General features: G+C 43.0%; 1 protein-coding gene and 1 non-coding gene across 3 annotated transcripts; both read left to right on the forward strand.

Annotated features, from left to right (window-relative positions):
- Nucleotides 1-25,382, forward strand: 2610301B20Rik (RIKEN cDNA 2610301B20 gene). 2 transcript variants are annotated; one of them, NM_026005.3, is made up of 6 exons: nucleotides 455-729; nucleotides 5,480-5,567; nucleotides 7,758-7,825; nucleotides 8,364-8,429; nucleotides 19,220-19,315; nucleotides 23,856-25,382. In NM_026005.3, the coding sequence occupies exons 1-6, from the start codon at nucleotides 572-574 to the stop codon at nucleotides 24,007-24,009; spliced, it is 630 nt and encodes a 209-aa protein (NP_080281.3). In that variant the 5' UTR covers nucleotides 455-571; the 3' UTR covers nucleotides 24,010-25,382. The 2 variants fall into 2 exon arrangements, with proteins under 2 accessions (XP_006538263.1, NP_080281.3); XM_006538200.4 differs by lacking the exons at nucleotides 5,480-5,567; nucleotides 7,758-7,825; nucleotides 8,364-8,429 and having other exon boundaries at nucleotides 1-729.
- n-TSaga9 lies at nucleotides 21-102 on the forward strand. Its single transcript has one exon. It is a non-coding gene; the product is annotated as a tRNA-Ser (tRNA).
- Nucleotides 25,383-25,421: the final 39 nt, after the last annotated feature.

Raw genomic sequence — 25,421 nt, forward strand, 5'->3', positions numbered from 1 at the left:
TGCCAAAATTAGCATCACCAGTAGTCGTGGCCGAGTGGTTAAGGCGATGGACTAGAAATCCATTGGGGTCTCCCCGCGCAGGTTCGAATCCTGCCGACTACGGAAGGGAATGTTTTTTGCCACCGAATGAATAATTTTGGATCTGCAGATTCCCCGATGAAACATACAGCCTGCCAAAGCGACCAGGGGTCGCCACGGGGTGGAAAGAGAGGCTGTTGGGGTGGAAAGAGAGACTGTTTGTGATCAGGCGCCGGAGCGGAGCGGGAGAGGTGAAGGGCAAAGCGGGCCCACAGGCTGCGTGGACGGCAAGGGAAGCGCTCCGGGCACGCAGGACCCACCGACAACATCCGCGGCGGCCGGCCTCAGCGGGTCCCCGGGCCTCGGGACCCCCTGCCACCGCGAGTGCGCGCCCGTCAGCGCCGCGGCAGCGCGCGCGCCCCCCGAGTCGCCCGGAGGTTTGCGCAGGCGCGGAAGGTTGTGGGGAACCCGCTCCCGGGCGCGTCGGTTTCTCGCGTTGCCGTGGAAACCACCGGCCAGCGAGGCTCGGGAGAGAAAGACGCGTCTGTTCAAGATGGCGAAGGACCTGGACGAACTTCTGGATGAAGTCGAGACCAAGTTCTGCAGACTCGACCCCTTGAGGCTGGACCTGGGTGAGCGGCCCAAAGGCGACGGCGGCGGCGGCTCGCACAGCGGCGACCGGAACGGAGCCCAGGAGAAAGAAACTCTCAGGTTAACGCAGGCGGGTGGACGGTTCTGCTACAGCCCTGCTCGGGGCGCCTAAGCCGGCCTCCGCCGCCGCGCGCCCCCGCGGCCTGGGCTACTGTCCTAGCCCTCGACGGCCCTCGGGTCACGGCTCAGACCCCGCCCCTGGGCGAGCCTGAGGGAGCTGAGACCCTACCTGACAGCCCTAACCTGACGTGGATCGGGGTGTCCCTCCCCTGAGACACGACAGGGCCACGCTGACCAGACCCACAGCGTTCTCATCGGCGAGGGGCCCTGACTGCAAATGTCGTGCCTCTCACGCCGTTACCAGGCAACCCTTAGGGAACCGGTAGGCCAGCTGTTAGAAGACCATTTTATTGTCTGATTTGTTTAAGCTCGAGGAGTTAGATGAGAGTATATTTAATTATTAAGAGTATCCATTGCAAATATCTGAATTAAATAAATTGCCCAGTTGCCTGCCATTCCCCGTGTCTCCAAAGTTAAGGGACCCAGCAAATGTCCTATTATATCCAGGTCGAAGTTTAAAGACACTTAAATCTTTGGGGATTTGAACAACAACAATAAAAAGCAGGCGTCGTTGCATTATCCTTTAAAGTGAGATCTTAGGCTCAGTAATAACTCCTGCTAGGACCTGCCGCTTGCCTAGACCATTGGGGGAAAGGCTGGTGTTTCTTCCATTAATGTATAAGGTATTACTTTGCAGTGTTTGCTTTGTGTTTGGCTTGGTTTTGTTCCTTTGTGGTTGGAGAGAATTTGTCAGGCCTTTTCATCTTGGAACCAACATAAAGAAGCTTAGACTGTCTCCACACTGAAAGGATGGCCATTTCTGTGGCTTCTCCCCAGCCATGTGATCTTTCCTGCCTGTGTCTGACTACCAGACTCCACCCACACCCTCCTCTCCCTGCCCCCACCTTAGCACATTTATAATGCCTAAAGTGAATCACAACTGTTATCACTTGTGTTAAACTTTTTATCAGGGACAATGATTAGAAGTTGTGCAAAAAACAACAGCAAATACCCTAAGCCAAGTTTTAAATACAGTTCCTTTCTGGTATGGAATGCCATCACTGAAGTTTTACACTAAGCCAAAGGAAATCATTTGTGAGTTTATGAACAGACCACCTGCTGGTTGCATGGCTTAACTTACCATCTCTAGATGATAGCTGTGATAATAATTGCTAATGTTTACTTCTCTCTGTGCTAAGTCCCCGATATGGGTTACCCCTATCGCCCAATGAGGTGAATGGTGTTCTCTCTTCATTCACCAAATCTAGGTGGCCTGATAGCGTTGGTCTAAGAATGAGTTTGAGGCTCAGCTGGGTAATTTAGTAAGACCAGGTTTCAACTAAATAATACTCATCATCATCTTCTTAGTAATTCATCTGTCTCAAGGCCAGCCTGGTCTACAGAGTAAGTTCCAGGATAGCCAAGGCTACACAGAGAAATCCTGTCTCAAAAAGTAAACCAAAAAAAAAATTCATCTGCTTCTTGAACTTCTTGAATTATATGAGAAAAGAGCCTAGACAGTCTGTCGTCAAAACCAAAGAAGAGTCTCATGGGAGCGTCTCTGTAGTTGGGGCCCAGTGGGACAGACACACCGTTAACCCCAGAGGCAGAGGCAGACTCAGCTCTGAGTGATAGGCCACCCAGGGTTGGAACTGAGAAACCTGAAAGTAATTATTTGAGGTAAGAATTCCCTGTAGTTGACAGATACAGAGATGAGTCCAGAGATAGAGCATTACGCCTGAAAGCAGTTTGAAAGATACTGTTTTAGTAGATAAAGTATTGATATTCAAAGAAACTAAAGCACTTGAATAAGATCAGTATTTCTAGACTAGTGATGATTTTGCAGTGACATGAGTTCTTATGGTTACCACAACTGGAAAAAAGTATACTTTAGGCATCTAGCAGGTAGATAGGAACCCTGTAAAATAGCCTAGACAGGCCAATAGTGCTTCCTCTCGACATACAGGACTTATGTGACCCCAAATGTCAGTAGCTGTAAGATTGAGGAAACCATGGGTGTTGCTGATACTAAAGCAATGGATATAGGCTACTCCAGTTGTGAGTAAGAAAGAGTGGCAGCTTCAAGGGACAGTTTTATAGAGTGATGGGAGTGGGGGTGATGGTTTGTTTAGAAGAGAGTCTTTAGCATAGTTCTAAAGCGAAGGGAAATACCAGTGTAGGCAGTGAAAGACATGAAGGATAAAAGTGAGAGAAGGGGCAGCCACAAAGGTAAAGCCTGGAGGTATTGGGTTAACCATTCGGTACGAGGGATACATCCTCATGTTAGGGCTTCAAAGTAAATACACTTCTAAAGAATTGGAACCAAAAAAATGGCCCAGTAAATTTCTAAAGTTGAGTAACAGTGTCCACAATGTAAAAACTTTAGGAACAGTTGTCCCATAACATGTAAGTATGTGAACTGCCCTTTATCTGTGTGCCCTTGTACAAGCTTTAGAGTCTCTCAGTGCCTATTCTTCATCTAAAGATAGAAGTAATGAAAGCCTTAGGACAGTGTCTGCCTGACACTAATTTTTTTTTTTTTTTTTTTTTTTTTTTTTTTTTTTTGAGTAGTGGCAGGAGACTGGGCAATGCTGGCTGGGCATTAGAACTCAGGACTTTGTCCATGCTAAACGGGCACTCTATTAGTAGAGTATATGAGCTATGTCCCCAGCTCAGTGTTCTTTTAAATAAATGGTCTAGGTGGCAGTAGGCCTGGTGGCTTTCCCTGAAGAACTTGGAGTAGTTGAAATATTGTGACATGTAGCAGTGGTTCTTGGCTTTGGGGAGGGATTTTTCTCTTTTGGGTCATTTGCTGACATGAGCAAATGATTTTTTTTAATTAGGTAATTTTTTCATTTACATTTCCAATGCTATACCAAAAGTCCCCGATGCCCTCCCCCCCACTCCCCTACCTACCCACTCCCACTTCCTGGCCCTGGCGTTCCCCTGTACTGAGGCATATAAAGTTTGCATGACCAATGGGCCTCTCTTTGCACTGATGGCTGACTAGGCCATCTTTTGATACATATGCAGCTAGAGACACAAGCTCCAGGGGGTACTGGTTAGTTCATATTGTTGTTCCACCTATAGGGTTGCAGACCCCTTTAGCTCCTTGGGTACTTTCTCTAGCTCCTCCATTGGGAGCCCTGTGATCCATCCATTAGCTGACTGTGAGCATCCACTTCTGTGTTTGCTAGGCCTAAGAATAGCCTCACAAGAGAGAGCTATATCAGGGTCCTTTCAGCAAAACCTTGCTAGTGTATGCAATGGTGTCAGCATTTGGAGGCTGATTATGGGATGGATCCCCGGGTATGGCAGTCTCTAGATGATCCATCCTTCCGTCACAACTCCAAACTTTGTCTCTGTAACTCCTTCCATGGGTGTTTTGTTCCCAATTCTAAGAAGGGGCAAACTGTCCACACTTTGGTCTTCGTTCTTCTTAAGTTTCATGTGTTTCTCAAATTGTATCTTATATCTTGGGTATTCTAAGTTTCTGGGGTAATATCCACTTATCAGTGAGTACATGTGAGTTCTTTTGTGATGGGGTTACCTCACTCAGGATGATGCCCTCCAGGTCCATCCATTTGCCTAGGAATTTCATAAATTCATTCTTTTTAATAGCTGAGTAGTATACCATTAATTGTACCACATTTTCTGTATCCATTCCTCTGTCGTGGGGCATCTGGGTTCTTTCCAGCTTCTGGCTATTATAAATAAGCCTGCTATGAACATAGTGGAGCATGTGCCTTTCTTACCAGTTGGAACATCTTCTGGATATATGCCCAGGAGAGGTATTGTGGGATCCTCCGGTAGTGCTATGTCCAATTTTCTGAGGAACCGCCAGACTGATTTCCAGAGTGGTTGTACAAGCTTGCAATCCCACCAACAATGGAGAAGTGTTCCTCTTTCCCCACGAGCAAATGATTTTTAAAAAAGAGGTTTTTTGCCTTCAACTTTTATGGTATTAGAATTTGTTTATAACCTATATATTTTATATTCTCTATGTAAGTGCTTGACATAATTTAGGAAAGTACATTCCCAGTTTTTTCTTTAATATAATACATTTGCTTAAATATCTTAACTGCATAATAGTAAGGCACAGACATGCTTTTATACCAAAATACTATAACTTTGTCTCAACAAAAAGCCTATTCCTGTGAGTACGGTTGAAGTCTGAAAGTATATTATTAACACAAGGTCTTCCTTGTCAAGGATCTCAGTGCCTCAGACCAAGGGCATGGCAGCGCCTTCCCCAGTCAGGCTTGCTCACAAAGAGTTCATCGTGTACAGAGACCATCAACAGCAGCTTCCTCCACCCCTCAGACTGTTTGTTTGTAATAAGCACTGAGTTTCCACACTGATGTTGTATCATCTGATCCCAGCCTCTGTCATTTCCTCATTCCCCAGTCATTCCAGTCAGGTCAGCCCCAAAGCCCTGCAGGTTGTGACATAGCTCCATACCTGAAAAGCATCCTTGTGCTGTCACTCTAGCAGTGGGACTTAAGCTTGTGGTACATCTGGGTTTTTTTGTTTGGTTGGTTTGGTTTGGTTTTTCAAGACAGGATTTCTCTGTATAATCCTAGCTGTCCTGGAACTCACTTTGTAGACCGTGGCCTCGAACTCAGAAATCCGCCTGCCTCTGCCTCCCAAGTGCTGGGACTAAAGGCGTGCACGCCACGGCTGGCTTGGTGCATCTTTCCTTAAGGTCCAGATGAAGGTTCATTATTGTGTGTGCATGCTTTCTTTTCAGATCAACAGAAACATTTAAAAAAGAAGATGATCTTGACAGTCTTATTAATGAAATATTCGAGGAGCCTGACTTTGACAGAAAATCTTTTGTAAGTCACTAAATGTACAGTAATTATTTAAGATGCTTAGACTCGTCTTAAAGTTAAGTCACAGTAGCCATCTGGGTATGAGAATTCTGAGGAGTACAGGTAAAGAAAGGATTCCACTTTTTAAAATGTGGAGGGATAAAATGTTAGAAACTCTGTGTGTATTTCTGTTAACTCCTCAGTGAGAGTAAGAATTTGAAAAGCTGTTATTAGAGAAGTCAGCTCACAGACCACATTGGTCACTTAGAGTTCGTGGTAGTGTCTAAGAACGTGCTCTAAAAGGCCCAAGGCAGTCAGCTTTCAGTACAGGAATGGTTTTTGGCATCTGGAATTCAATATTAATGTTATTCTATAAACTAGTAGATTTGACTAAATTGTAAATATTTTAATGTTTTAAATGTTTATCTATTTTAGCTTTATAAATATTCAAAAAGCCACCTATACACTGCAGTGGGAGGAATTCATCCTATTCACCCATTCTAGACATAAATTAGTACTTTGCTTTATTTTTCATCTGGACCTTTTAAAATTAACTGATTAATTAGCATACGAAGTAGAAGGTTTCCATGGCTTTCCATATGCTGCCCTGGCTAGCCCTTCTGTCCTCTCCCCTCCTGTCCTCATCACCCACTGCCAGCCCTGCTTAACCTTCCCACCTCTAGCCTTCTCCCTTCTGATTCTATATCACCTGTGCTTAATACCCCTTCCATGAAGACTTTACCCCACCCCATGGCCCTTTTCTTCTTTTCTGGCTTGTACAGGCACTCCAAGTGACTATTGTGACTCTGAGTCACAAACAGTGTCCCACTATTTAGCCCAAGATGGTCTTGAATTTGAATTAGTGATCCTCTTGTATCAGCCTTCTGGGTAGTAGAACTATAGACATATGCCATCATGTTCAGCTGGACTTTTTTAAATAAATAAAAATTGAAAATATAATTTAAGACCTCTGTAAATCATACTGCAGTGCCTTCCTTCACAGAGACAACCTCTGTCCTTTCCATCCACACTTAGGTTTAAATGTCCTCAGTACAGTAAGGTGCATATCTAAATTTGTACCAATAAACTATATCTTTGTCTTAACAAACATAGCTTATTTCTGAGGGTTTGAAGTCCTGAGTAAATGTGAATTTAGCTTGCTTTTTTTCCCACTGCTATATCTGATTTTCCAACTGGAAAAGGGAGAGAGTGGGTCCATGTAAAATATTTATCAGATAAAAAAAAAGCAATAATCTGAGTAATGTCCATGCCCACATTGTCAGGAGGGGCATCTGGTGTGTCCTGGAAGTCCTGTTCCTCACCCAAACTTCCTAAACCCCAAGAATCAACAACAAATGTTGCAGCATGCCAGCTTGGAGTGCAGTGTGATTGGATATAATATAAAAGACCCGCTTCCCAGAAAAGGTTGTCATGTGCATTATTGAAGGTTTAACTTCAATCCTTTCCTGTTTAACATCAAATAAAAATTAAGAGAAATGATGAAATATTTTTGCCTCTTAAGCTTCCTCGACCACTAGGTGAAGTGAAGGCATGTCTGTGCATAGTTTTAAATGCCTTTTCCCTGTCTGGCTTCCTTTTGCTGGCGGTGGTCCTAGTATGTGGTTGGTTTATGATGTTTGATACTTTACAGTTAACACTTAATAAATGCTTACTAATGATGGTGATGTTATTAGAACATATGGGAACTACTGTGTGGTTATGACTAGGTAGCTCAACATTTTCCATGGTCATATATTGCTTGATTCTATTACATTTGATCAAACTTAATAATCCTGAAGTTACACAGGAGTTTGTTTTTAGTTTAGATGAGTACCATTCTTGGCCTTGAAAAGTGAGCCTGGGTTGTTTTTTCCCTCCTCAATTAAATGTCTTCAGAGTGAAGTTTTAAATAGCAGGCCATTTCTTCACATTAAGTCACTGAATCCTGGTATTAACTGAAGAGGTATAAAGTAACTCTAAATCATAGCATGCAGAACAGCAGGTCAAGTTCTTAGGCTGAAAACACTGTAATTTGCAAATTCCTCAGGGATCTCTCCTTCCTCCTGTCTTCAAAAGATTTTCATCACTGTTTTGGGTTTCTAGAAAGAACATCACCAAGTGTTTTATTTATGTCATTTTAAACATTGCTATTATAAGACAGAGTTGCCGTTCTCTAAGCCTTTGTCCTCTTATTGTGCTTATTTCTTTCTTTAGCAAAAATTTAAATCTAAATCTTCAAGTAACACATGTGTCAGAGCTCCCATGCAAGGCGTCAGTAAAAGGTGAGATGAGAGTGCTTTGGGAATTGTACAGGGAGTGGGCAAGTGCCTTGAGGATAGCCTAGGAGATTCTGTTACCATTTCAACAGCAGTGCCATTGAAGAACAAAGCCCTGGTTGGCCTTCAGACAAGAGACCACTATCTGGAGTGTGTTTAGGATCTATGACCCTCTTAGTGTAAAGGAAATTAAATAGGAGATTATTGCTATTGTAAATAATTTTCTGCTGTTTTAAATAAAAAGTGTGAATGGTTTCTCAAAATTAATGTTCTGTTATATGCTTAAATATTTACTTTATTCCTTACATTATTGGCACACGTTTTTCTGTGACTCATTTTAACTCCTTGAGTGTTCCTGATGCAGGTGATATCCTATAGAGAGTGATCCTGTAATAAATGTCTCCTTCTTGAAATAGTTGGCTTACTAGGAAAGCATATAATATGATCACAAGCACATAGACTCATCGAGACCAAACTAACTTCTCATGTTTCTTTTTTATTGTTATTGTAATTTCATTTCTCTCCGTCTGCTGCACATGTCTAGTTGCAGTCCAGTGTATCTCAGTGGAAGCGCCATTCCATGTGGGATTGGAACAAATACTTCACAGAGGTAGGATGTGGGAAACGTGTGCTTTCTTACCGGGATGGCTTGACATCAGTCTGCTGTATAATAAGAGCTGGGAGCTGTGTCTTTTATTAGCCAGTCTAAGGATACTTTGTTGACTCATTTAATATTCTTGGGAAATAACTATTAAAGGCTGAGCTGTGCAGGTGGCAGATGCCTGAAATTCTAGCACGTGGGAGACTGGGGCTGGATGATGGCTACAAATTCAAGACCAGGCCAGTGAGTCACACAGCAAGACCTGTATTTAAAAAGGAAAAACAAAAGTTGTAATGTTGGATATGTATTGTTCATTATATTGATGCCCCTTTCTGATCCCCACTTGGAGGGCCTGAATCACTTGAGCCCCACCCAGGTTTCTGCAGAGCACCAGGAAAGTGTGCTTTCTTCAAGTTGTGGAAAGAGTGGCCTATGTAGGTAAATGCGGCTGTATGTCAGATGCAATGCCTTTGCCTCACTGATTTGGCCAGAGAATTTGAGAAGCTGAAGGTTTCATTAACCAGAGTTCTTTAGCATACTTGCATGACTTCACATGTTTCTAGAAGGGAAACCTGTCATTGCTTCTCTCTCCCCGTGCCCTTCAAGACCCTGCTCTCTCGTTCAGTGCTTTTTAGACAGTCTTAAGAGTCAAGAGACCACTCACTGCAAACCCATATCACTTCTTGTTTTTCTAATTTATTTTATTTTATTTTACATTGTTGATTATATAACAATCTGTTCATACCATATCACTTCTAGTACATTCCATTACCATTTTCACATTTTGGGAAACAAGTGTAAGTAAATCTATGTACCACCCTATACTCTTGGTTCTATTTTTTAGCAGAGGCCCACTTACCTACATTCCCATCTTTTTCCCCAGTTTCTAAATAATTTTTTATTTGTGATCATTCTTAAGAAGTAAAGACTGCATTAAGTTATGATATTGAACACACTTCTAGAGGGTTGTTATATTAAATAATAGAAGTGGGCCAAAACACACTGTTGGGGATTGGTGGTGCCAGCTTGGATTCTAGGAGACAAGAAAGGCAAGGCCATAGTACCAAAGTGAAATTGGGAGCCTTGGAAACTGGCTGTTGCCTTCTGAATATAAGAACTGGAAGCAGTTGAATCGCCATGTCCTGAAGCCTAACTCAGGAAAGAATTGAAGATACAAACTGATCTTAGAGGCAGCTATAGTCTTGCTGTCTGTCCTCAATTACCTGGGACAGTCCCGTTGGACTCAGTCATTTTCAGAGCTCTGACACCTCCACGGTGACTTCTGTCAAGTTACCAGGAACTAGAGCTGCAATTTCTGCTGTAGTTCATCCATTTTCAGCTTCTCTGAACCTCATACACATCCAGATGAGTAGTCCCACTTCAACTCTAAACTTCCGCAGAGCCAACCTTGCTGAGGAGCTTGGTCTCCCGTCCTCCAGCTCCTTGCCCTGAGGCGGGTGCTGTTTACACTGGCACACTTGTACATTTTCTTGCCTCTGAGTACCTAGCTTTAGTCCTTGTCTGGAGTAGTGCTCCTTCCTAATGCCCCCTTGTCTTGTGTGCTTTACACACACGCTACAGGTTCACTTCCTTATTCCATTTTAATTTCTTCTTTGTTGTTTGTGTCGTCTTTTAAATGCTTTGAATGCACATCCAGAGCTATGCTAGTCCATCAAAACAGAGTGCCCAGGAAGGAAGCAGTAGAACAGTAAATGATTGCATGCAGAGCTGAGGAGGAGGAGCCTGATGGCAGCACTCCTGGGCCCCATGCCAACCCTTAAGGACTATTCTTCTAAAGCTTTGCTCAGTATCCTTGCCTATAAAAACCAAACATAATTTTTGCATATATCTTGAAAACATTTGCAGCACCACAAGGAAAAAAGTCACGTGGACTGCAGGACGACGTGGAATTTGGAGATTAATGTAGAAGGAGATGCCAGATGAGTCATTGAACCTATAGTTATCACTGTCTAGGGATAAGAGAAAGGTATCCATGACCTGGGTGTGAATGGCTCTCAGGAATATAGGATTGAAAGAATTTGAAGAGTAAATGGCCTTGGTACATTAGAAAGTTAATAACTTGCAGAAAGCCAGTGAAGTGGCTAATGAGTGAAAATGCATTGCAGCCAAGCCTCATGACCTAAGTGTGATCCCCAGAGCACGCATGGTCGAGGAGACACTCAGTTCCTGGAGCTTCTCCTCTGACATCTCTACACATACACACAGAAATAAGTGAATGAATGAATGAAAAGTTACTTCCAGGTATCCTGGCCTATTAGCTCATGCCTATAACCATAGCACTTGAGAGTATGAGGCAAGAGGCTTGCCACAAGTTTGAGGATACCCTGGACTACATAGTAAGTCCAGGCCAGCCATAACTACATATCAAAATCCTGTTTCTCCACCTAGCCCCAAATCAAAAAAACAACAACAAAAACAAACAAAAACCCTCCCAGGTGATATGTCCAGGGTCAGTGGATACATTGTTACAAAGCAAGGGTAACTTGATTTCCTAACCCATAATGCTTTCCTGTGTGCTGTTTCTATACTGTGAGAAAGGAAGACTCTCTGTTGCTTTCACTGCTGCTTGTTTTGTTGTTTTGTTTTGTTTTGTTTTGTTTTGTTTTTATGTGATGTCTCATGTGGCCCAGGATATCCTCAACTCACTATCTAGTGAAGGGTGACTTTGAACTTGTGATGCTCCAACCTCTACCTCTCAAGTACTGAGATTACAGGCATGTGACACCATACCTAGCCAGGCACTATTATTTTGAAACTGTCCAAATATCAAGACTTTCTAGCCTACTGTGTAGATCTGATAGGGTAACTAAGAACTACAGAGTCTGAGCAGTTATATGGAAGGACTGTATTTTAGGCATTTCCACCATAAACATCCATAAAATGGTCAGTTCTACTTATCAATTGGATAAATATGTAAGCATCCTCCTTAGTGTAGTTCCTCCATATTTTATAGGGAAAAACTTAGTTTATTCTTCATTGGAATCATGATTTTATTTTATGCTAATGAAAGAACCTAGTGGGGAAACCCCGACTCAATTCCCGATTCAGCATGCACCCAAGAATCATGAACAGAACAGAACAGAATAGAACAGAACGCCTTGATGTAAAAACATGAGGTAGTTTAATGGCAGAAATCCGAGTAGAAACATATCTCACGCAGGAGACAGTAGATTCAACTGTTTAATGGTGGAGCTCCAGGTCGAAGCAAATCTCACACAGGAGACAGTGGGTTCGACTATGAGGCTTGGAAGCTAGAGGTTTTTATAGAAAAGGGGCTGGGGCTGGGGGAGGAATTGGCACAGTTTCACATGATTGGTTCATTCAAACATCAGCAGGGAGGAATTGGTGCGGTTTCACATGATTGGTCCATTTAAACATCAGCAGCCTGTTTAACATTCAACTTAGGTCAGAAGGGCAGGAGATATAGGGAGGCGCCAGGCCAGTCTGGTATGTCATTCTCTTTATCTTTATGGCCAAGCAGCCTCAGGAATGTCTTAACATGGGCCTGCCTGGGCATGTCCTGGCCTGTTCTGCTATGTTCTCAGCCCCAGGTTTCAAAACTCACAAACAACTCTTTGGGCTATTTGACATAAATTACATGAATCACAGGTCTCAAGTTTTATTTTCTTTCATTCCCCTCTTCTTCTACTAAGTAATTCTAATCTTAGAATTTTAGAAGTCGATATCTCTATGTGGAGAATAGAAATCATAAGAACAAAAACAGAATAAGAAGGGATAGTAAACAGAACTAGGCAGGGACCCTTCTAGTGAGGCTTGAGGGTCTGGGCATGATGTAGGTGTACGTGGATCAGATCTCTGGCTGGAACTGGTGAGATGTCTTTTGGGGTACCCAGCTCGTTTGCTGTGGCCAATTGTGACCAGACTTCTTTCTGCACTACCTGCAAGCCTTTTGACTTAGCATACAGATTATTATTACAACAACGTGTAGGTTTAAACACATCATTTAAGACAGTGATGGACATGGGAGCCCCATAAAGGATCTTAAAAAGAGTAAGGCTGAATCAAGAGGGAGTATTCTCAGTTCTAAATAGGGCATGGGGAAGGAGCACCAAGTCTGCACCAGTCTCTGGTTAATTTTGTCAAGGTCTCTTTTAGAATTCTATTCATCTTTTCTACCTGTCCTGAGCTTTGGAGCCTGTATGCACAATATAACTTTTAACCAATCTCTAATATCTTGGCCAGTCCCTGATTCACTTGGGCATCCCAAACCTCAGGAAGATTTCTTCTAGGATCTTCTTGACTATCACATTGACCGTCTCAGTCCTGGTTGGAAAAGCTTCAAAGGTGTCTATTTCTAACCCTAAGTACTTGTTGCCATATCTAGCTGGCTTAATTTCTGTAAATTTTACCTCCCAGTAGGCCTCCAACCAGTTGCCCCTGAGCCTCTTCTCAGGAGTATACACGAAGTGTCCTGTATTAGTCATAGCACAGGCCTTGCAGCTTTTGACTATTTCTTCTGCCAAGTCAGAGTCCTGTAACATAGTTGTGAAAGGACCTAACCACACCTTTGAATTTCTTGGCCCCCAGGTGGGTCAAGTAATGTCCATAACTTGATAGTGCTCAGGGGTGTATCTAAAGCTGGTCTCTCTGACATCATAATAATCTTTAGGCTCCTTGACTGCCAGAATCATTGCTCTTTGGGCTGCCTGTTTGGCGGTTAAGATCTACCATCTGATTTCCTTTAGCCACAGCATCTTAGGTCTTTCTCTGCAGGTGTCAACAACCCTCTTTGTCTGTATATTGCTCCGTACAGTGGCAAAAGCATATCTGCTGTCAGTGTAGACTCCTTTGCCATTTATAGAGCTTATATCAAAGTCACAAGTTCAGCTTTTTGGGCTGACGTCCCTTCAGGGAGGCTGCTGGACTAGATCACTTGCTTTCTGTCCACCACCATACTGCTGTCCCCACCTTCCGCTTACTTTCAACCGCGAGGCTACTGCCATCCGTAGGTGAAGTCTTGGGCAGTAGAGTAGCAAGATTGAGGACAGCAGGTGGAGCGAAGGTCACTCGTTCAGTCAACAAAAAGCTCTGATAATGTGTTGCAGGAGCATTGGTCATCATCTATCAGTCAGGGGGCTTTCAGATAATGCTTTCAAGAGTGTGGGGTGCCACTACAGTTATTTGCTGTCCCAGAGTGAGCTTATCAGCATTCTTGACAAGCAGAGCTATGGCAGCAATAGCTTTCAGGCAAGAAAACCACCCTCTGGCAACAGGGTCTAACTTCTTGGATAGGTAAGCCACTGGCCTTTTTATAAGCTTTCTGGTGATCTGGGGTCCACACAAACACCTCTCCTTCCTTGGTCGGGGGTACAACGGGGTACCTAAGGTCGCCAACCTAGGTATCCAGAGCCTGCAGAAACCAGCGGTGCCCAAGAATTTTCTTACTTGCCTTGGTATAGTTACAGTCTTTTTCTGGCTTCTTTTAGCTACTGTTTCCCACCTCGAAGGATGTATCTCAAATAAGTAACTTCAGTCTGACACAGCTGAGCCTTTTTAGCTTCTGTTGCCCAGGTTTCTAGGTCCTGTCTTTTTCTTTCTCTCCTACTACTGCAGCCAATATTCTAGTCAAATTTTTCTCTTGTCTACAATCCCTCCTGTCTTCTCTTTCTTTTGCCTCCCACCTCTCTCTCCCTCTCTTAATATGCCTTCTCTGCCTTTTACTGGTCCTACTCTAAATATTTCTCATTCAGGGTATCTCTCTCATCTCAGACCTCTCTAATCTCCTTCATCTCTATTTTCACTGTCATCCATCTCTCCTAAGTCTGCTGGAGCTTTGCTCTTCCTTACAGTCTAAGCTTACCTTTTTCTAGGCCTCTATACCCATTTGTCAGAGCCTGGTGATTAGACTCATAGGTGCTCCTTACCTGGGTGGGTGAATGTCTCCCTTGCTGGTTAGCAGCTTAGGGCAGGGCCGCTCTAGAAGAGAAAACACATGGGACAGGGAAAGGGGTGCAGCTCTGGCTGCACTGGGCCACTGACATCTCAAAGTGAAAGCACTTTTTCTGTTAACAAGAGGCACTCTGGTCAAAACCAGTAGGGGAAAAGGGAATGAGAAGCAGTCAGGGAACTCGTGGTGCTCTTGGCGGACCACTCCCACAGTGTCCTCCTCTTCTTCTCATCCTTCCATCTTGTGGAGGCTGGGCCTGGGGTCAGGTGGGGGAGGTCTACTCATGGCGCTCGGGCAGAAGGAACCAGCGGGGCCCCCCAGAGGTCAGATACTTTGGGAAGGGGGGAAGGCGGCAGAGGCGGCGACTCTAGTCGGCCCCTTCCCAGCTGCGGCCCGCATCGTGCCCGCACTCGCCATCAGCGTCTCCCGAATTGCTCGTGGGCACAGCCGGCCTCTGCTGCCCTGGCGCCTGCAGAACCCAGAAGTGAACAGCAGGCAACCGGAAGGTTTGTGTGCTGTTTTGCATGGAGCTCTGGTCACTGCCGCCAGAAGTCACCAGTCCGGCCTTGCAGCTGCATCCAGGAGCTTCTCCAAGCAGTCAGGGGCACGCTCGGGGGAGCAGGCCCATCTGCAGGAAAACAGCGCCGAGTTGTTTTTCTTAACTATCACTGACAAATTCTGTCCTAACCTCAGTCCAAGTCCACAGTCAGCACCACACACACAGTCTGTCCCATGAGGAAAACCACAAACACAAATAAGACAGCAACAGAGGAAAAAAACACCAGTATCTAAGCACACTCGTTCCTCACTCTGCCAGATGACAGTCAGACCTTTCTGACTGTCCCTCACCCTTGGAACGTCTTCCAGGGGTCACAGCTTGTGGGGCCTTCTGGACATCTCCCTCCTGCGGCTACTGGGTCCTTACGGCCCCCAGTGGCAGCTGCCAGAATACAGAATACCAGAACTGGGGACCCAGGCGGGACTTGAACTCACAATCTCAGAACTGTAAAACCAAGACACTGAGGTGGGACTCAAACCCACAATCTCAGAACTGTAAAACCAAGACACTGAGGTGGGACTCGAACCCACAATCTCAGAACTGTAAAACCAAGACACTGAGGTGGGACTCGAACCCACAATCTCAGAACTGTAAAACCGAGACACAAGGTGAGACTTGAACCCACAATCTCAGAACTGTAAAACCAAGACACAAATTCACAAACCAAGACACAAATTCAGCGGTGCCACACTTAGACAACAGACAACATGGAAGACACACACAAACAAACACCTCCAAGGGGTCTTTCGGGGTTCCTGGGTGTCATGCAGATCTCGCTGGGGCCTCCAAATGAAAGAACCTAGTGGGGAAACTCCCACTCAATTCCCGATTCGACGTGTACCCAAGAATCACGAACAGAACAGAACGCCTTGATGTAAAAACATGAGGTAGTTTAATGGCAGAGCTCCGGGTCGAAACATATCTCACGCAGGAGACAGTGGATTTGACCACAAGGCTTGGAAGCTAGGGGTTTTTATAGAAAAGGGGCTGGGGCTTGGGGGAGGCACAGTTTCACATGATTGGTTCATTCAAACATCAGCAGGGAGGAATTGGCGCGGTTTCACATGATTGGTCCATTTAAACATCAGCAGCCTGTTTAACATTGAACATAGGTCAGAAGGGCAGGAGATCGGGAGGCACTGGGCCAGTCCAGCATGTCATTCTCTTTATCCTTATGGCCAAGCAGCCTCAGGAATATCTTTAATGATGGGCCTGCCTGGGCATGTCCTGGCCTGTTCTGCTATGTTCTCAGCCCCAGGTTTCAAAACTCACAAACAACTCTTTGGGCTATTTGACATAAATTACATGAATCACAGGTCTCAAGTTTTATTTTCTTTCACTAACACATATAACTTAGGATAACTCAGATATGACTTAACACATTCAATAATCACAATGTTTCAATTTTTAAATTCTATCATCCTTTTCATCCTTTCCCATATTAGCATTATATATTGGATGCTGGGCAGGACAGTGAGCCACCCAGTTACAAGGCTAGTAACCAGTATTCTTGCTTCGTTTTGTGATGATTGATTAAATTAGATATGTAACACGCGATTTTAACTTAAGAGGGGTTTGTTGAAACATGACCTTATCATAAGGTGAGGAGTCAGGTATATAAATGTAACAGTCCTGAGAATATTCAAAGGTCCTAATTACTAATTTTTATGTCCTGAGCATAAAGGAAGCCTGCTGCGTTATGCTCATTTGTTTTATTCATTTGGTTCCTGGATTAAGCCCCACTGTAGGAGTGATGTGAGCTATTCAGAGTGATGGAATAGTAGTGGGAGCACGGCATCATTAACAAGCGGGTGGGTTAAACTGAGACATCGTTCAAGTCAGTCGCATTCATGGTTAACGAATTTGTAAGTTACTTCCAAGGCTGGATTACCCCATTGCCAGCATTAGTAATGACCTAACAGAGGGCATCATAGCAGCAGAATGATTTCTTAGCTGCATGTTGGTTTTAGTTTTCTCATTGAACAGTGTTTGTAAGAAAATATAGTAGTGTGAATAGATTTGATGAATACTAAATTTTAAATTAAATTTAAAACTACATATAGCATAATGGTTGAGATTTTACACATAAAATGTCATGAAAATCTAAATTATGGTTCCCATAATAGCAATAATTCAGCCAAATTGCACATGTGTATTAAGGTATTAAAGTTAGCACTCTGTTGTGAGCATGTAATAAACTACATCTGCATAAGAACACAAGTTATGGGAGCCTTGGGAACCATCATTTGTATTTCCTGACTTACATTCTGAGCCTGATTCAAGTGTTCTAAATGCAACTATGTTGACATTCCCCAGGAACTGACAACTTCAGTAATCACTAACAGTTTGAAAGAAGATGCTTATGAAACATTGTGAATGTTTAGTTATTACTGTGATTTATTCTTTTAGAATTATTAAACATTCATTCTCAAGGAAACTTTCAGACCAAAAGTTTCCCAGTATTCCAGTTTTGAGGTTAAATATCTGAAATTTGAGATGGTCTCATGGAGTCCAGGCTAGCCTTGAACTCACCATGTAGCCGATGATGATCCTTCTGTCTCCATCTTGAAAGTACTGGGATTAGAAGCATGTGCCACCTTGCCTAGCCAATATTTGAATTTTGAAAGGAAAAAAATTACTAATGGGCTTGTTTTATTTTATTTGTTGCAGAAATATTACTGGAAAAAAGTATATATTAGTAAAATATATTGAAACAGCACTATCAAAAAGAGCAAAAGCAAAATTGGAAAATATATAAAGAAAACTTGAGTCTGAAAGAAATTCCTTGACTAAAGCACTTTGTATTGAGAGCCAGTGTCTATACTGCCTCCCTAGTCCCATGGAGACTGTCTTGTTTATTCACTTTGTTGTCCTTGTAAGTACTTTGTGTGTAGGGAAAAGCCGTTGACTACTGGGTCTCCCACCCTGTTACTGTGTGTGTGCTCATGCTTGTATGTGTGCACTCCTCTCTCCCTCCCCCCCTCTCCCCCTCCCTCCCTCTCCTCCTCCTCCTTCCCCTCCCCCCTCTCTCTCTCCCTCCCTCTCCTCCTCCTCCTCCTTCTCCTCTCTCTCCCCCTCTCTCTCCCCCTCTCTCTCCCCCTCTCCCTCTCCCTCCCTCTCTTTCTCTCCCTCTCCCTCCCTCCCTCCCTCCCTCCCTCTCCCTCTCCCTCTCCCTCTCCCTCTCCCTCTCCCTCTCCCTCTCCCTCTCCCTGTGTGTGTCTTAACAACTTGTCAACTTTTTATTTTTATCAAATGTATCTGTTGAATCTGTTTATTAAATATTTCAAATAATGGAAGTTTCTGTCGCTGCAGCAGCAATTCATACTTCTCTTAAACTTGTATATAGTATCACTTTTCTTAGACACCATGTTCACATATACACCTCTACTTCGTAGTACTTTCAGGAGACCTGCTTGTTACTTCATCTCCTTAGACAGGCACTGGGTCCTCATTCTCCAACATAGCCACAGTCTTGCTATTCATTGTATCTTTGCCATCACTATTCAAGCATGATCTTTTGCTCCCTCAAACAACCCATAGTCGTTCTTAAAGAAACTGCTTAATGAGACCAGTCCAGGCTACCCTATTCAAATTCCAACCCATCTCTACCCAGTATTCCTAATTTCCTTACCCTAATCTGTTATTTCATTCAAAGCTCCTTTCATGTGCTAACATAGTAATACCTTATTTACAGTGAATCCTGTTTAGTTACTCTGTCACTAGAATCCAAGAACATCACAGGCAGACAGGTTCTCAGCAGCCTTTTGTAATGGGCAAATGAAAGCACTTATGCCAGATATTTTGGAAACAGCAAGTGATGGTTCCAGCATTGAAGCATAAATGGAAGAGAGTTTGGTTTCAGTGTAGCATTTCACATTCTTGATATGCCAATCCACTCTTCATTTTATGCCCATATATTATTCATTTATATATGTATATATGCAGATATCATGCAAGACTTTTATAAGATAGATATGAAAATTAACCTGGAAGCTTTTTTTGTTGTTTTTGGTTTTGTTTCTTTTGAAACAGAGTCTTATTGTGTAGCCCTACCTGGCTTAGAACTCACTATAAAGATCAAGCTGGCTTTGAAATCACAGTGCTAAGATATTTCCCAAGTGCTGGGATTAAAGGAGTGTACTACTACATCTAACCAGAAAGCTTGAACATATAAACAGTCCTTTAGTACAAACAAGTACAGTTGGTAAAGCTGTATCTTTCTGTTGTTTATTCAGTTATCTGGAGCATTTGCTATATTTTCATATTTAAACAGCAATCATCTCTAATGCGTATTTCCTTCTCTCTGAGCAGAGCATGTGACCGACTGCGTTGTGTAGCCTGTGATTTCCGGATAGTGAGCTACAATGACTATATGTGGGACAAGTCATGTGACTACCTGTTCTTCAGGTATGTTTCTGAAGAGTTTCGCCTATGAAAAAATGTACTAAGGGCTTTTCATTTCTTGAGTGTTTGTGTGTTTTGTTTGTTGGTCTAGTCACGTGGTCTCTGACTCTTACCCTCCTCATCTTTTTTAATCTGTTTGCCGTCAGCCTACATAAGGATAGGTTTCGGAATGAGAATACAGAGGTAGCCGCTCTGATGTTTGCTCGGGAACCTCCTTGTTGAGACCATTCTTTGCATGCTCACTCTCACAGCAGAGCTCTGAGGATGGTGTCATCCTGCCGGGTCCTTCTGCATGCAGATGTCACCGTCAGAACCCTCCATCATCCAGCTTCTCTCCACCTCCAGCTTAGCTCCATCAGAGCCTTTGGTCGCATTCTTCCCAGCTGACGGTGCAGGTTCCATCTCCTGACATGTCTGACCCCATTCCTCTCCCCAGACCCTTCCTGCCCTGTCTGCTTCATCATGCATCTTGCTTTCTTCATTTATCACTCTGTTTGAAACTCACTTGTGCACTCGTGTGTTTCCAACACAAAATATACAAACACATGGAAAAGTCTTAACTGCAGAAGTTTTGCAGTCCTGACCCCAAAAAAAAAGTCTACTGTAGTTCCAGAATCCCAGGTTCAACCACCTGCTCTCAGCTTCAACCATTTTTACTCTCACAGTTTAAAAATTAACTTTAAATTTCAGACCTCTTTGGTGATGGGGGGGCTGTTGTTTTGGTTTGGTTTGAGTTTTTTTGGATTTGTTTTGGTTTGTGTTTTACTATTCACTATCTCCTGGTTAATCTAACAAAGTGACTAAGCATTCTCATAAGTGACCAACATGGACATGAATTTTTATAAGACCAGCTAGTGAGGTGTGTGTAACATCGAAACAGTAGCAAGCACAGGCACAGAGTAAGTTCTGGTAAGTGATTGACTTGGTACATGAGAAACATACAGTGTCTCAGTCGTCCAGAATGGTAGATGTGGTACGCTCTGGAAACTGAGGCAGGGGGACAGTGAGTTCAAGACCAGACCTTATTACAAGAGAAAAGAGACACCAGTTAGTTTACTGTAGGTGTTTGATAGTTTCATTTTAGAATATAGTTTACCAGAAATAGTGATTACTAGAGCTATATTACACTGTTAAAACTAAACTGGTAGTTATTACATAAATCAGTGAAAAATAAACTGAACACTCAAGATACATAAGAATATGTTTAAAAGACAAGGGGATAACAACTAAAGAATATGGTCATCTCAACCAAGATGCAAGTTATTGATGCATCTATTTCGTGTAAGTCCTTAGCATTTCTTTATCCAGTTGACATTCTTCAGCACCTCATTGGCCACTCTCAGAAGCTGAGAGGGAGACAGCATAGAGAACACCACACTGAATGTGATAATAGAGCTAGAGGAAAGGGAAGATGGATACATTTCACCTCCAGCACCCAGAAAGGTAGAGTTTGAATCAGGACTTCATGCATGCTAGCCAAGAACTCTGAATGGAGTATGTCCCTAGCACTTAAGGGGTATTTTTAAAGACACAGAGAGAGGTGAAGTCAGATGGCATGAGTGGAGAGTCAGAAGTAGTTTGAACAAGGACAAAAGATGTCAAGAGCTGAAGTAGTATAGAGAAGTCAAAAGGGCCCAAGAACACCTGGGCAATGGTGGTGCACTATTCATCCTAGCAGTCAGGAGGCAGAGGCAGGTGGACCTCTTGAGTTCACCTGCACAGGCCTTTGTGGCACAGGTGAGTGTCTGAGGTAGGGTGAGCCTTCTCACTCTGTTCCCATGCCTGTCCTCTTGAGTGACATCAGTAGCTGTTCAGAATAGTCACTTCTAGAAGACCTGTCATTAAAAAGTATCTCTTCCTACATAAACTCCTTCCCATCAGCATTCAGGATACATCTGCTCAAATAGCCCTGACATAGCCATCCTTCCCTTTACCATATAAGCCCAAAACATCTTAACAAAACAACTCTGCACTGGCTTCTTCCAAGCTGCCCTCTTGGGTAATAACATCCAATCTCATGACTTCAACTGTGAATCCTCTTGGAACTTCAGAAGGTTTCAAGAAGCCTAGCTCAGGAAGAGTTTAAAGCCAGCCTAGTCTATGGAGTGATTTCCTCGATATCCAGGACTGCACAGAAAAACCCTGTCTCAAAAAAAAAAAAAAAAAAAAGCTTAGGAAAGCAGTAGTAAGGAGCTTAAATGTAGTCCTTTCAGTGGTGACTCGCAGTTGAGTGCTTTTAGAGAGGCCTAAGCAGTATAGCTTAATTCTAGCAGTATAGTCTGGCTGGCCTGGAACTTACTTAGCAGACCAAGCTGTCCTTAAGCCTGTAGGTCTTCCTGCCTGTTTTCTGGGTGCTAGGTTTACAAGCACTCATCACTGCTCTCAGCATTTAAGGGGTGACAGACTGCCATATCAGGGAAGCAGGCCAGTGGAGAATCATGAGGACTAATGCTGGGGTGTTACAGTAGTACAGGAACAAAATGTTATGAATCATGGCAGGGAGAAAGGCAGAAAGGAGCAGGTGTACCAGAGAGAGATTTTAGACCAAATTCTGGCTGTGGGATGCAAGAGGCAGTTAGCATCTTAGGATGAGACTTCTTGGGCGTCTTGATTCACACACATGGACCGTGCTAATGCCCTTTTAAAGGAAGAAGCTAGACATTGGCTTCCAGGTACTCTTGAAACTAGTCAGAGAGGACAGGCATGGCAACAGAGTGGTGAGTGAGGAGGCTCACCCTACCTCAGACACTCACCTGTGCCACAAAGGCCTGTGCAAGGGGCAGAAAAGCAATGGGCTTCCTGTGCATTCTACTACTGGAAAAACACGTCTGTTGGTTCTCTATGCTGAACATTGGCACCTCCTCTGTGTCAGAGGGGGCAGTAAGACACTTAGTAGGGTTATGAGTACTCACTCGGAAAATGAAGATGCCACATCTACTGGTCCCATGTTTAGAATTAGGGTGTGGTCTGCTGAAACGAAGAGTGCTAGAGAATGATGGAACCCAAGGATCCCCTGGGAGAAAACAGAGTGATTAGTGCATAGATAGAAGGCTTCACAGTCCATCACATGTTCCACCAAGCAGAGCGAGCATCTGTGCTGTGTGGTGTCGGGTGCATGCTTGCTCTGTTGATGCTGTACAGTTGCTTGCTTCATTGTGTTATTTTACAAGTCAGGAATAAGCATGTGGTAGCTTTCACATACTATAGACCTTTGTAAAGAAAACATAAGCTGGATTTACTGACCACCCTGCCACTATAGCTTAATAAGATTCTTGTATTTGTCTATTAAATCATAGGCTCTCCTTAAAGGAAAATAACACCATAATTTATTTTCTAAGCTTTTAAGATAAGCACTCCTTAAAAAATTACTTAAAAGGTATTATTGATTCACTTGGTATCTATGATTTTTATTTCTAAAGTCTCTGATCAGCCATATAGCAAATGCTAAGTTTAGCAAAATACTGAATTTAGCAGATTGAATAAAGGGAGTATTACCTTCTTTCATTAACTTCATTTTTCTGGGCTCATTTTTTATTCTAATAAAACCATATTATTGTGTTCTTTCCTAGTTCTGCATAACCCTAGCTAGGTCAGGGTGCCACTTTTCTAAACTCAGACAGTTGCCCAGGAACTCTAGGGTTTTGTAGGTTCTCATCATCTAAACAGTGCCTGAATTTTGCACAGTGCAGTAGTGTATGTGATACACATTGACCACCAGAGGGCACTTTGGAAACTGTCTGCTGAAGATACTAAGAAGTAATGTATCTTGGCCACCACACTTCTTTAGCATATACACCACATTTCACTGTTTCTCTTTGTTTTGGGGATTTTTTCCCCCAACATTTTACTTTTAAATTATCCAGTTTTATAATTCTAAAGATATGTTCATAAACTTATTACATGAGTTGTAAAGATTATAATTGATTTTCTTTTAGTAACTGAACTCACAGTAACTTCTGCATCAGTATAATGCAAGCAAACCCAATGGTTATTGTTTTCATGATTGTCTTTCTTGTTGCTTCAGTAATTTTTTACATCATTTAGACTTTAGAACAGGTACTTTGTTGCTGGTAGAATAAATAAACAGGTCGTGTATACAAATGGAAGAAAGTCTGGGTTTACCTTAGAGAACTAGCAGACTTGTTTTCCCAGTAATAGACGTGTGCATCAGCTAGCGCATCAGAAGCCCACTGCCTCCCCACTTGCATAGACAGCCTTTGCGGCCCAGGTGAGATGAGTGTCTGAGGTAGGAGTGGGCCTCCTCACCTCCCATTCTGTTTTCATGCCTGTCCTCTCTGACAGGTGACATCAACAGGTCTTCAGAACAGTCACTTCTAGAACATTGCCATTAAAAAGTCAGAGAAACACTGCCAGAAACAGACATCTAAGGATGTCTCCTGCTGCTGGTATGAACAGACCAAGGTTGTTGAGTCCTGAGTTTTAGTTGAAGAGGCTGCAGGAAACTAAACAGAACCTTTATTTTTTTTTTGCATTATTAAACACTAAACACGAACACTATGCTTGTTTGTCTGTTTCACCACAGAAACAACATGCCAGAATTCCACAAACTCAAAACAAAATTGATCGAGAAGAAAGGAGCACGGGCATATGCCTGCCAGTGTAGCTGGAGAACTGTTGAAGAACTCACTGACCTGCAGACAGATCATCAGCTTCGCTGGGTGTGTGGTAAACACTGAGAGTGCAGACAGCGGCACCTGTGAGAACAAGTTCCGGGTACCAGCTTGGGTACCAGTGCACAGCAGTATTGTGCGCGCTGGGAAAAGGCAACAAATGCTGTGTAACCACACATGTCTGAAGACCAAATGGACTGGAAAAGGCATGCGTACTGTGACACCTTGGCATTCTTCCTTTCGACGTGGACATTTTACTTAGGTTAAAATATCTGCGTTTGCCAGCATATCACCTTTTAGGGACTGAAATAGTGACATCCCGTGCAGATTTACAGCTTTTTTATAGCAACTGCCATACTGACTGCTAATGCACTCTAAAATGTTCCTCATGTGTCATCGTTGTTAAAGAATACCCACTGGCATGGCAGAGAGGTCATTGTATATGAGTGTTCATGGCTCTTCCTATTCTGATCCATCATTGTCTGAGACTATAAGTTGAACATGACAGAAAAGCAGATGACCATTGGTTAACTGAGGAGTTGGCAAGAATACAGGAACATTGTAACCCTGCCTTTTATGTATCTCATCTTGCCTCACCAACTCAATTCAGTATTATGCATAATAGTAATAATGATGTTACCAGTTTTAGTGTATTTCCTCCTTTGCTCACTGAAATAGCAAAAGTTGTTAGTTTTCTATTAGCAAACATATATATATACATATATATGTTTTGATGCAACTAAAGTTACTAAAATCCTAAAAATAAGTCGTTGTTAGACTTTTCAAGTATACTCCATAACTCTAAATGAGCAGCAGTAAGATGACTTTCAGACAACCTGTATACTTTCTAATAGTATCAGGTTGGCCCATTCTTTATTGAAGCATAAAGAACCAATGGGTAGCTCGTGGGCTCCTGTGATATCACTGAGATGGGAGGAACTGTATCATACATAGTAACGTTCAAGAAATGCATTGCCTCAGTTTTACCTCCCAGCCCCATAGACATTTCAGGGCTTTTCTAGTCTGCTAGAGTTCTTTTCTGTGTGACCATTTCCTGTGTGTGTATTACTTAAGTGTGTGACACTGGGCACTCTGAAAGGAAGTACATTTTAGCCCAGATATGATCTGCTTGCTTTTCAGTTAACTCCATTCTTGCCACCAAGCAAATCCTCTGAGTGCTAAAAGCTTTTTCCTAGGCTAGGGTCTAGCTTGGCAATAGAGTACTTGCATTGCATGTACAAGACCCTAAATTTATTCCCAGTGGTACAAAAGAAAAAAGAAAGACAGAGAGGCAAGCTTTTCCTCACCATGACACATTTATGTACTTAAAAAAAACTTTAATTGCAGCAAAAGAGATCTCAAAGTGGCTGATGCTCAAGTTTTTGTATTAAGATTATTTGCAAATTTTATCTTTCAATAAACCAATTTACTCCTCAAAATTATGTCTCTGTGCAATTATATAAGAAACATAGACATTT

This window comes from Mus musculus, chromosome 4 (genome assembly GCF_000001635.26).
Source record: "Mus musculus strain C57BL/6J chromosome 4, GRCm38.p6 C57BL/6J".
Lineage (NCBI taxonomy): Eukaryota > Metazoa > Chordata > Mammalia > Rodentia > Muridae > Mus > Mus musculus.